Source organism: Tenrec ecaudatus, chromosome 14 (genome assembly GCF_050624435.1).
Source record: "Tenrec ecaudatus isolate mTenEca1 chromosome 14, mTenEca1.hap1, whole genome shotgun sequence".
In the NCBI taxonomy this organism is placed as follows: domain Eukaryota; kingdom Metazoa; phylum Chordata; class Mammalia; order Afrosoricida; family Tenrecidae; genus Tenrec; species Tenrec ecaudatus.
The window spans coordinates 34,409,973-34,422,804 of NC_134543.1; the positions used below are offsets into that span (position 1 = coordinate 34,409,973).

Below are 12,832 nucleotides of genomic sequence, written 5' to 3' on the forward strand. Positions count from 1 at the left end.
CAAGCTGCCTCCAGGTCTCAGGGTGGCAGCAGAGTCCCAGCCAGCAGGAAGATGAAGTGAAAGAGAGACAGAGGTTCCCACAGCCACTCACTCTCAGACAAAAGACCACACCCCCAAGGTGTCATCAAGCTATTACTTGATTGACAGACTTGGCTCCACTCCTATCCCGGAGTATCTCGTTGACATAAAATCATCCAGCTACTGCAGGGCGCTTTATGATCTGGCAGCATTTCCTGCCCTCACTCGTCCATTCCCATTCCCCTCCACACTCCTGATGCCCTAGCCACGAAAAGAAGATTCCTAGCATGAGCAGACGTTTAGCATGCTTTGGGCATAATGAAGAGAGGTGAAATACAAAGGTCATATGGGCAATGTGAAAAACACAGTCGTGGAGATGGGTAAAGAGACATTAAAGAGAGCTTACAGCCCTGGGATGAAGGGCTCGGTCTTTATCCTCTACGAAAAGGTGGACAGGATAACATTTTGTAATTTAAATAATTTCTATCCCGTAGGGCTGTCCTGCAAGGCATGGCAGTCTTGTAAAGGAAGAGCATTTACTTCAGAAGCCTGCTTTCCTAGAAGTTGAAAATTCTCATTTTGGTCTGACTTTTGGTAAACTGAGGACCAGCCCCTTTTGGTGTTTTTGTCACCATCTTGTCCCTTCCTCTACCCTAAAGTTTAGACCTCTAATCATGCGGTTATCTCACCTACCTGGTGTTAGGTGGGGTTGACTACAGAAACAAATCCAGAGACACTCATATATTCGTATGTATAAAAAAGAGCTTAATATCACTAAGTAACCATGCATCAATAAAACATCCCAGCCCAGTCCAACTCAAGTCCATTAGTCCTTCTTCGAACTCATGCAGCCACATGCAATGATGCGGAATGCAGGAAGATCACAGGCCAGTGGAGGCAGAGTTGTGAGTATCCAGTGGTGATGGCCACATCACAGCGCTGGCAGATGTCTCAGTGTAGCTCATCGGCAGGAAGGTGGCAGGGAGAGGGGGAGAGAGGGTCCAGCTGCCAGAGAGCCATGTATCTGGGTGGCACCTCCAAAGGAGGTCATCAAGCTGTGACCTGATTGACGGGCTAAACTCCACCCATATTTCTTCACGTTGGCACACACACATGCACACACAAACCCTATCACGTTCCTGTTTCCTTAGCTCTCTCAACTCTGGGGTAAAGAGCCACATGGAAGGGCAAAGGAGTTGATCATGAGCTCCAGTGCCCAGTTATGAGCCCAGCCATTCCAGATTGAACACACTAAGCATCATGTTTTCTCAAACGTTGGGTGGGCATCCATGGATATGCACAGCAGTCAGCTCTTCGTTGTCAGTGGAGACAAGACAATCCTGATCTTTCCTAAGGGAAGCCATTTCCTCGTGGGATCAGCTCCACTAGTCCTAAGTAAGAAGAAGCTCCAAGCAACAGACTGCTCACAGGTGGATTCGGTGTGGACTCCAAAGTAACAAGGATTCTATACACACGCCTACACACCCACACATCCTTCCTTTCCTCTTTGTACCTCCCCAGCTGCTTCTGTTGCAATTCACACAGTCATTCTCACAAGTTGCAGGAAATTCTTCATTGAAATCTCTCTCTTTGCCACACCTTTTCCCATATTCCTGTTTGTCTCCCAAGCAGATATGTGGAATAGTAGGTATGTGGAGTAGAGAACTAGGCAAGCATTTGCCCTCAGTGTTTAATGTCAGAGATTAGGTCAGAATCTTGATTACATAGAGTGGTCCATGGGCTAAAGAGCTTGTTAGAAATGCAGAATCTTGGGTCCCACCCTACGCCTTCTGAATCAGAATCTTCTCTTTAACAGTACTGTTTTTAGGGACCCCATGACACCCTTATTATCCAGAAAAAAATTAATCCAGGCTTTTTAAGACTTCTTATGAGACAAGAATCTTTTTCTGTCAGACCTAGGGTGCTCTGCCAATGAGACCTCCATAGGATCATGTGGGCAGAGTTTAATCAACTTGACTCTTTTCTGGAGGGCAATTGAGATAAAATACTTTCTTTGGCCGGCATCCCATCTCTCTTCCTCCCTGGTGACCGGACCAGCATGGTGCCACTTGAGCTAGTTCTTTGCCTCAATGGTGTGCTAAACAACCTGCAAGCCGAGCCAACCCGTGGATCATGTAGCTAGAGCTTGAGGCTCCTTCAAGACCTGCTTTGCTGTGCTGCTGATGCACACATCTCTTGAGTTCACGATCCCATGGGGCCTGCTGTGATAAGCTCCTGGCTACTGACTGTTGCTCCCCTACCGTGCCTGTCTTGACTGAGGGCAGATTCTGCTTTCTGCTTCCTTGACCTTGGACTAGCAGCCTGAGTGGGTTGAAAGACCTTCAGTATTTTAACTATTCCATAAAAGTGAATTGAACGGAGCCCTCTGTACTGCTGTGTGGACTAATTAATTAGTTGTTATATTCCTTTTCATTAGATAAACTTCTCCATATAGATATATTTATATATTTATACAATCACCAGTGTCCTGGTTTTGTTTCTCTAGAGAGCCCTGCCTAACACAGGTGACATGAGAAGGATTGTAAGTGTAGGGTGTGCTTGCGTGGGGCTTTTCTGCCCAGTCTTACAGAGCCCCAAACCTAGAAGGTGGTGAGACAAGAATGTCTGGCCTCCAACTAGGGAGATAAAAAGAGTAAAAGAAGAATTTAACACAGAAAGGAGGCTTCAGAAAGCCCTTAGGAAAAAGGCTAACAGCTCTAACACCAGCTAGATCCTGCAGCCCTGGTCAAGAAAGTCTTGAAAGCATTAGCTGGCCTGGAAGGGTGAGGATAATTCTTGATCTGTTCAAGAGCCCGAAAGTAGGAATCAGGAGGGAAAAGGTCATTACATTAGAGGCCTAACCTGTACTTAGAGATGATCTCTAGCATGAACTGCCCAAAAGATTAAGAAGCCACCTATTCACTGCATGATTGAGAAGACATCTACCTCTGACCTGCTTGGGCTGCCTGAATTTCAATGAGATAATTCGGTGGTTCCTCTGTGTGTGCTCCTTGGGAATGGCAGGGAGAGCCTGCTTGTAGGAAATAATCTACAGGAGAAGCAGGGCAGGTACGAAACTCCCAGACCTGCTGCTTCCTGGTAGGGCGCCTGCATGAGTTACTGGAACTTACTGAGCATCTGTTTGTTCATCTTCAAACAGAAGTAACAATAGCTGTATTTCACAGTCCAAAGAGGGTTACAGTAAGAGTTTCACCCGTGGCATTGGACACAAACTAAAGGTATATGCCATCTTCAATTTCTCCTTTCTTTGTAGACAGTAAAACTCACAAGGTCTCTGGTGGCCGACTGGTTACACAGGTCAGTGGTTTGAAACCACTGGCCACTCTGAAACAGAAAGACACGGCTTTCTACTTGTGTAATGAGCTACAGTCTCAGAAACCCACAGGAGCAGTTCCGCCCCATCCTTTCGGGCTGGAGCCCTCGTCTGGGACTCGATGGTAGTGAGGGTTTTTTGTTCCCCTTCAGTATAGTTTCCACCCATCAGCGAATACCTGCTGTTTCCTCCCCTTTCATCAGGAAAGAGCTCAGACAGGAAAGAATGGCTTTCCTTTGTTTGTTTTTTGAGAGGGATCCAAACAATCCCTGGGAAAATTCCTTGGGAAAATTCCATGATCCCTTTGCTTGTTTTAACTTTTCAGTGCGGCTCAGGTGAAGAGAGTAGATCACAGCTCATTTCCCAGTCTCCAGGGCACCGGCACCTATCTCCCCGCCTCCCTGGGTCACCTGTGTCCAGCCTTCCTCCTTTCCTGACCTCTGCCCTTTGTCCTTCGGAAACGCTGTCCTTCTGTGTGAGAGCATTGATTCTTTTAACTCAGAGAGCAGCCACTGTCTGGGTCCACCACTTCCTAACCAACCAGTAAGTCTGGTTTCTGTCCTGATTTCGGGTTTGGTTCCACATTTCCTCCCATTTATCCCGGAGCTTCTAATGCGACCCTTCTCAGAGCAGTTGCATGTCCTTCCGTGTTCGTAGCACCCCAGGACCAGAAGCCAGACAGATGAACACCAGGTGCTTCCTGGTCCCTTCGGGGTTGTTTGGGGGGTGGGGGGGACCTCCTGGGAGACCTCCTTTGGACAGTGGCACAGCCAGGCCCTAACTGGAAGCACTGTCCCCTCTGGCAACTCCCTCAGCGCAGGGCTCAGAGGAGAGTGGGGACGGGTCCCCGAGCCTCTGAGAGCTTTGCTGGGGGTCGGGGCAGCCACTTAGATGGTCTGGCTCCAGGACCTTCAGTTACAGTAAGAGGTGGAAGGAGGATTAGGGAGATGGCACTGTAAGCAAGCAGGGTGGGTTCATGCATGACACTGCAGGCTCCTTACGACATGCTAGACGTTGACTTTTAGTCTGTCCACAAATCCCAACTGAGGGTCTCCTTATGCCAGTCACTGGGGCAGAGGGAGAGGCAAGTTCCCTGCCCTCGTGGAGCTTGCCTTCCACTGTGGACACACTGGAAACAAAACCACGCAACCAGCAAGCTAACTTCAGGCTGTGCGGAGTGCCTGAAGCAAACCAGCAGAGCGAGCTGATGGGAAGTCGCAGTGGTGGGAGAGGTGAGCGCCAGGCAGGGTGGCCAGGTAGGGAAGGGCTCTCTGAAGAAGTACTGTTTATGCTGGGACTCAAAGGATGACAGCAAGCAGGGACGTGGGCAGAGAGCACCCCAGACAGAGGGCAAGGGCACTGAAAGGGGATGCGCTGAGCGGGAAAGGACTTGAGTTGAGGAGCAGAGAGAGCCGTGTCGTGGACTCGCTGGTAAGGGAAGATGGGGTGAATGAAGTAGAGGGGCAGCAGGAGCTGGCTCATGTAAGATCCTCTAGGCATGGTGAAGGCTTTGTGTTTGTTCTAGTTTAAGGGTGTGTGTGTGTGTGTGTGTGTGTGTGTGTGTGTGTGTGTGTGTGTGTGAAAATCCCCAATAAAATTTTAAAAAATAAAAAGATAGTACCCAAGTTTGGCTATGCAGTGCTTTCCCCAACAAAAACATTAGTGGGGAAATCCTCCAACCTGCCACCCCCACTCTTTCTACTCTCCACCCATGCTCCAGCTTGCCAACCTGTTTCTGCTGTTGCTACTTTGAGTCTGCCCTCTGTCATCCACTAGGATGCTTCTGGCTTCACTTGCGCAGTTTATTTGTTCTTTTGAAAAAAGAAGGCGGGGGGCTATGTTGTATGAGACACAAGGTCTCATGCAGAGCCCAGAGCTTGTTGCTGACAGGGCCATAAAGCCACATATTGAGAGAATGTCGGTGTTGTTCTTGGGTGTTACGCCTCCTAGCTCCTGTAAGAACTCGCTTGGAATCTTTCATCCTCTTTTCTCTAAACCTTTTTTGGCCTGACTTCTGTTTCCATACTGTGCCCCATCTTGAGTCTCCAGTTCTATTTGTTGACTTCCCCTATTTTCTGATTAAAACTAGAGACGATGATTTTCCATTCATTATTTTACCTTAGACCTGTCAAACTGGGATTACTATTGCTTACTCACATTATTATGATGCTGTTGTTTGGGGGTGCTGCCACATTGATTCTGACTTATGTTGCCCCCATGTGGCCAAGTAGAAACTGACCCCTAGTATTTCATTGACTGTAGACTTTCTTCACAGAGCATTTCACCAAGACTTCCACCCACAGGATTGGAACCAGCAAACTTTTGTTTAGCTGCTGAACTCTCACCAGGCTTCCTTTGCTAGGTATGAAATACTTTTCTAGGTGGCATGGGAGTCCTGGTGGCACTGTGGGTTGGGCATTGGGCTGCTAACTGCAAAGCTGCTGGTTCAAACTCACAAGCCACTGTGTGGAAAAGATGATCCTATCTGTTCCCAGCAAGAGTCCTGGAAACCCAGGGGGACAGTTCTACCCTGTCCTCTAGTGTCACTATGAGTTGGAATTGACTTAATGGCAGTGGATAGGTGACATGTACCCTGCCACATGCTGACGTGCATGATCTCATTTAAGAACATTAGGATATAAACAAAAACTCATTGCCATTAAGTTGATGTCGCTTCATAGCAACCTTATGGAACAGGGTAGAACTCACCCTAGTGGGTTTCTGAGACTGCTACTCTTCCTGGGAGTAGAAAGCCCTTCTTTCTCACATAGAGAAACGGGTGGTTTTGAACTGCTTACCTTTCCGACCGAAGCCCAACGTGTAACCTCAATACCACCAGGGCGCCACGTATTAGGATATAGAATTATTAATCACATTTTATCATTGAGACTTAGAGAGCTTTATCAAGTCCTCTAAAGTCGCACAGCTATGCGAAGAGTGCAGACAGGATTTGGGCCCAGGTTGCCTGTCCCCATCAACAGTGGCACCCACTGCCAAGGGCCCTGCTCTGGGGGAAGGGAAGCACAGGTCTGTGGTCTTTCATAGGCTTTCTCTGGATGTTCTAGTTCTGCTGCAGATGGGGTGGGTATGGAAAGTGATGAGGTTTAGAGTTTGGGTTTTCCCAGGTGGTGGGGTGGCAGGGCAGGGGTGTCTTGCTATGGCAACCACTGTAGGAACAGTGGTCACACATCTGTGTCTGTGGGAACCAGTGTGGTCCATGGTCCAGGAGAGCTCTGTAGAAAGTGACCGGGGGAAGTTCGGGAGAGCAGAGAGATGGTTGTAAATCAGCATGTAAAGAAATTCCCATTTTAGGATAAAGAATAAAGGGAGGATCTGAAGGCCTCAGTCTCCTCGCAGAAGGCAGGCATGAAGATACTAGACTCAGAAAAGGCACGTACCCACGGTAACTGAACAGGGTACCTGCAGGGCCCAGGGGAGACTCAGCCCCACGCCCACTCCCTCCATCAGTGTCCAAAGCTCCAGGGAGAGGCTTGATCACCTAGTCCTGAAACATCCTTCTTGTAATGGACTAAAGCTGAGAGAGGCCCAGTCCACTTCTATTTTTAAAGTTCCCCCATAATATTGAAAGAAGAAAGGAAGAGGTTATTAAAATTGCTTCATATTTAAGCATATTAACAAAACAACAGTTGTAGCATAAAAACAGGATTGTGTCACCAGCTAATTGCATGACTGTTAAGCGACTCATAATTGAGAGCTTCCTGGAAAGAGTGTGATCCAGCCAGTATAACCCTGGAATTGCAGAAGCTAAACAGGAGTGCATCCTCAGTAGGTTGTTTTGTTTTTCTTGAAAAGAATGTATTCACATTCCATCTCAAAAGAATAGAAGTTGTTTTCCAGAAAGAACTGGCGAAGGAAGATATTCCAGGAAATAGCAACAAATAAAACGGAGATGATATTAGGTGCCACTGGGTGGGTCCGTTCTGACTCTCAGAGACCCCGTGTCCAACAAAATAAAACACCATCCTGGCCTGGGCCATTCTCACCCTGGTTGTTATGTTTGAACCCATTGGGGAAACCACTGTGTCAATGCATCTCATCAGGGACTGCCTTCTTTTATCGATGCCCCTCTACTTTCCCAACCTTGAGGCCTTCTCCAAAGTATGTGATGTCAAAAATACATGAGACTTAAGTCTCACCATCCTTGTCTCTAAGGAACATTCTGGCTGTCCTTCTTGCTAGTCCATGGTGCCTTCAATAATCTTCACCAACACCATAAGTCAAATGTTTCCATTCTTCTTCAGTCTTCCTTCTTCAGTGTCCAATTCTCACATGCATATGAGGCAATTGAAAATACAATGGCTTGGGTTATTAAACCTCAAACTAATCTCCTTGCTTTCAACACTGTAAAAAGGTCTTGCGCAGCAGATTACCCGGTGCAATGCATCCTTTGATGATGTCTTGACTGCTGCTTCAGTGAACGTTGAGTGTGGATCCAAGCAGGATGAAGTCCTAGACAACTTTACTCTTTCTCTGTTCATCATGATATTAACTAATACTCCAGTGGTGGGGGGTTTGGTCTTCTTGACATCGAGTTGTAATCTATCTTGAAGGCCGCTACGTTTGATCTTCATCAGCAAGTGCTTCAAGTCCTCCTCACTTTCAGCAGGAAAAATGGTGTTATCTGATTTTATCTCAGGTTGTTAATAAGCCTTTCTTCAATCCTGATACCATATTCTCCATCATATCACCAGCTTCTCTGACGATTTGCTCAGCATACAGATTTAATAAGTATAGTGAGAGGATACAACCTTGACGGACACCTTTTTTGGTGTTAAACCATGAAATCTTTCCCTGTTCTGTTCACACACTGCCTCTTGATCTATGTACAGGTCCCTTAGGAACACAATGAGATGTTCTGGAATTCCCATCCTTTTGAAGACTACCACCAATTTGTATTCACACAGTTGAATGCCTTGGCCTGGTCAATGAAGCACAAGTAAACATCTTTCTAATATTCTCTGCTTTCAGCCAAGATCCGTCTCACATCACCAATGACAACCCTTGTTCCATGTCCTCTTCTGAATTCGCCCTGAACCTCTCACAGCTCCCTGTCGATATACTGCTGAAACCGTTGTTGGATGCTCTTCGGCAAAATTCTGCTTGCACGTGCCATCAATGATATTGTTCTATAATTGGAGCATCCTGTTGCATGACCTTCTCTGGAACGAGTACAGATATGGATCTCTTCCAGTCAGTTGACCAAGCAGCTGTCTTCCAAATTTCTTGGCATAGATGAGCGAGCACTTCCAGTGCTTCATCAGCTTGTAAAATCACTTGACACGGTATCCCATCCATTGCTGGAGCCATGTTTTTAGCTAATGCCCTCGTGCAGCGTAACCTCCTTCAGTACCACTGGTTCGTATTCTTTGCCACCGATTGAAGTGGTTCAATGTCTGCTCGTTCTCTTTGGTACCGTGACTCTGGGTGTCTTCCCATCTTCTTTGGATGATTCCTGCATCATCCAGTATTTTGTCCACAGAATCTTTCGATAGTGCAACTCGAGGCTTGAATTTTTTTTCTGTAGTTCTTTCCGTTTAAGATATGTTGAATGTCTTCCACTTTTTTGGTTTTCTAACTCTTAGATCTTTGCACATTTCATTGTAATATTTGACTTTGTCTTCTAGAGTTACCCTTTGGCATTTTCTGTTCAGCTCTTTGACTTCATCATTCCTTCCATTTGCCTTAGCTACTCTAAGATTAAGAGCAAGGTTCAGAATCTCTTCTGACATCCACTTTGACTTTTTTCTTTCTTTTCTGTTGTTTAATGACCTTTGCTGTGGGTGTGATGTCCTTGGTGTCCTCCCACAGCTTGTCACAACTGCTCTTACTAGTGTTCGATACATTATATCTGTTCTGGACATCTTCTCAAGATGCAGGTGGAATAGACTCTAAGTCACATTTTGGCTCTTGTGGACTTGTTTTAATTTTCTTTAGCTTCAACATGAACTTACATAGGAGCAACTGATGGTCTGTTCCACCATTGGCCTCTGACCTCGTTTCAGGTGGAACTAGCAAGCTCCTCCATCATCTCTTCACCCAGATGCAGTCAGTTTGGTTTGTGTGTGTTGCATATGGCGAAGTCCACGTGTACCGTCACTTTATGTTGCTAAAAAAAGGTATCTGCTATGAAGAAGTCGTTGGTCTTTCAAAACTCTGCCATGAGGTCTCCAGCTTCACTTCTGTCACCAAGACTGTATTTCCCAACTGCTGTCCCTTCCTCTATGTTCCCAACCTTTGCATTCCAATGGCCAATAATTATCAGTGCCTTTTGATTGCATGGTTGATCGATTTCAGACTAAAACATTGTATAATTCTTTCTTTTCAGAATCACCATCTTTAGTGGTTGGTGCACAAATTTGAATGGTAATTGTATTGATTGGATTTCCTTGAACAGGGGATAAACATTATCCTATCACAGACAGCATTGTACTTTAAGACGGATCTTGAAATGGCCTTATTCATGATGAATGTAACCTGATTCCTCATGATTGAGTTTTTCCTGCCCTAGTAAACCACATGATTTTCTGATTCCGCGTGGTCAATAGCAGTCTATTTCAGCTCACTGTGTCTCGAATAATGATCTGTGTGCGTTCCATTAAATTTGAATGGCTTCTAATTTTCCCATCTTCATACTTTATACATTCCAAGTCCTAATTATTAATTGGTGTATGCAGCTGTTTCTTCTCATTGTGAGTCCTGCCCCATCAACAGATGTAAGTCTGGAAGGCCTTACTCCTGCAGGCTTTAGCACATCAACATCTTTATGATCAACTCTGCTCTGAGCAAGCACATCTTCCTCAGTCATACCGAAGGGTTCATCTTCTAGCACCTTCTCTGACAATTCTCTGCTCCTGTTCATTAGGTCTTCAGAACCTCTCAATGTTTCAATGCTATCCATTGGGTTTTCAGTGGCTACAATATTTCTTCTTTGTAGTCCATGTTTAGTCTGGAAGCTCTGCTGAACCCTGTTCACTTTGGGTGGCCCTGCTGGTGTTTGAAATTCTAGTGACAGAGCATCACAACAACACACAAGCCACCACAGTATGAGGAACTGACAGACAAATGGTAGGAAATAAAGAAACTAAAAAAAATAAAAGCCCACAAACAAAAGGCTGGTGCTTTCCTAAAAAATAAATAGTTTGGAAATGTAGAAATTGCTGATATCCTAGAGCAAGATTTAGGAAGGCCTTCCATGTCTTCCCGGATGATTGTATGATTGTACAAGTGTCTTCTTTTGTTTTTAGGTGTGGAGTTTTTCTCTTTGGAGCATTTGCTCACAGCAGTTTTTAAAAATGTTTTATTGGTGTGTATAGTACACATACCCTATAATTTAGTAGTTCCATCATATTAAGAGTATCACCACTAACAACTTCAGGTCTTTTTCTTCTTTCTCACACTCATTGTGGTTAGCGCCTCACTCCCCTGCCCTCAACCTCCCCTGCCATGCCATTAGGTAATTATTTATCAGTTACTGTCTCTATTTACCTATTCTGAATTTCATATTCAGAAAATCATACCAAAGAAAAACAAGAAATAAACAGATACACACACAAACCAACAATAATGACCAGCCAAAACAGAGAAAAACCTCAACCAAAAATAAAGTAAAACATATTAAACCCTGTAGTTTTTGAGGCCCACTGAAAGCTACCTGGAGGAGCCCTGGTGGTGTAGTGGCTACGAGTTGGGCTGTGATCCCATGGTCAGCAGTTCGAAACCACCAGCAGCTCCAAAGGAGAAAGACTGCCTTAAACAGTTAACAGTCTCAGAAACCCACGGGGGTCTCTGGGAATCAGCGTTGGCTCAATGCCCGGGAGGTTGGTTTTGGTAAGCTACCTGAATGTGAGACTCGGCCCGATGATCCTCCTGGCTACCCTGTGCTGGTCACTACCATGGATGAGGGACGTTCTGGTGTTTCCAGTGGAGACTCCACCGGTCTACCTGTAGCCCCTCCAACTGCCCTCCTGCTCTGCCCTTTCTATAAAATACAGCTCTGAGATGACATCAGCAGACTTTCTAAAGTGTGGAAATCCTCCAAGGAAGGGTAAGGGCATGTGCAGCGTGAGAAACCACAGTACCTGACCCTTTAGGTGGATGTTATTTTATGACTCTTTCAACCACTCTGCGATGGTATAGACATTATTGGTCCCACTGGCATATTAGTCCAATTATTTGTTCAAGGCCCCACAGAAGATCCAGGATTAGAAGCCAGAGTCTGTAGCTGCTAAGCCTGTGGTCTTTCCAAGCGTTGGAGTAAGACCACACCCTGAAGCTATACATAGCCCTGGAGGAGCCCAGGCTGAGAGGGTGGGGGGTGGGGGTGGGCAGGGACCATCAAGGGCAGCCGTGACCCTCCAGGCCCATCTGGTGCTGGGCAAACTTTGACCTTTCTGTATCTTTTCACCGGTTCCTTCTCTTCCCAAGTCTCCTCCTGGCTGGCTTGCCCTCCTTCTGCTCCCTGCTTATGATACTTATTTTTCCATTCACAGCAAAACAGTTCACATCAAGGTAATTGATGATGAGGCGTATGAGAAAAACAAGAATTACTTCATTGAGATGATGGGCCCCCGCATGGTGGATATGAGTTTTCAGAAAGGTGTAGTACCCTGTCCTCCACACTAACGTGAACCTTTCCTCTTCCAAGCCTTTCTTTCTCCCACTGTCTGTCTCTGACTGTTCGTTTCACCTACGTCTCTAGTTTCCTTTCCTTTGTTCCTCCTCTTATTCCTTATTCTCCTTTGTTCTTTCCTCTCTCTTTCCATTTCTATTTCCTCACTCTGCTCCCTAATCTATCCTAACAGCTGCCAGCCTGTCACATGGTACTGATAAGAGAGATGCTATGAGCCAATGGTCAATTTATGGGAAGGGGAAATGGGTAGAGATGAGGGAGGGGAGAGAGAGAGACACACACACACACACACACACACACACACACCAGCCAAAGACCTGATAACATTGCTTTTGAGACCCTCTGCTTCTCATGAATGGCTTTGCATTCAGCAAAGAAAGGGGCCAGAAAGCACGAAACAGGCAGGAGGCGGTACTGGGAAACGGACACGGTGGGTTCTTGGTACAAACTTCCATAAGCAGTTACTCTCAGGGCTAAGTTTATATTTCCTATAAATTGATAACCAATGTTTGCGTTTCGGTTCTATTCTTAGTTCATCCCACTGCCCCAAACAGGCCTTAGGAGTCAGTCATCTAACCTGCCCCACCTGTGCTAGCAAGGCACAACTCTCCACTGGACATTGATGGAGTTGAAAGTACAGGTTTGAGTTTCAGGTCTAGATTAAAGACCCATCTGTGTTGCCCCCCAGCTTCCCCCATGAAGAACATAGACTGAGAGTAAGACTAGTGGGAAAGAGGAATCTGACCTGCGTGGAACTGTCTTTGAAAAAGTCCCTGGGATGTCTCAGAGCCTTGGCCTTAAGTAAGTAGCAAGTCAGGAGAACTTCCCTT

The 12,832-nt window shown here is 46.0% G+C and overlaps 1 protein-coding gene across 6 annotated transcripts in view; it reads left to right on the forward strand.

Annotated features, from left to right (window-relative positions):
• Positions 1–12,832, forward strand: part of SLC8A3 (solute carrier family 8 member A3) — a 145,404-nt gene that overhangs the window by 110,845 nt on the left and 21,727 nt on the right. For 2 of the 6 annotated variants that reach the window (XM_075531163.1, XM_075531165.1), the window contains exon 2: positions 11,863–11,969. The exons of the other annotated variants lie outside the window; for them this stretch is intronic. In XM_075531163.1, coding sequence (XP_075387278.1) covers positions 11,863–11,969 — 107 coding nt within the window. The remainder of the gene's footprint in view (positions 1–11,862; positions 11,970–12,832) is intronic. 6 annotated transcript variants of the gene reach the window in all.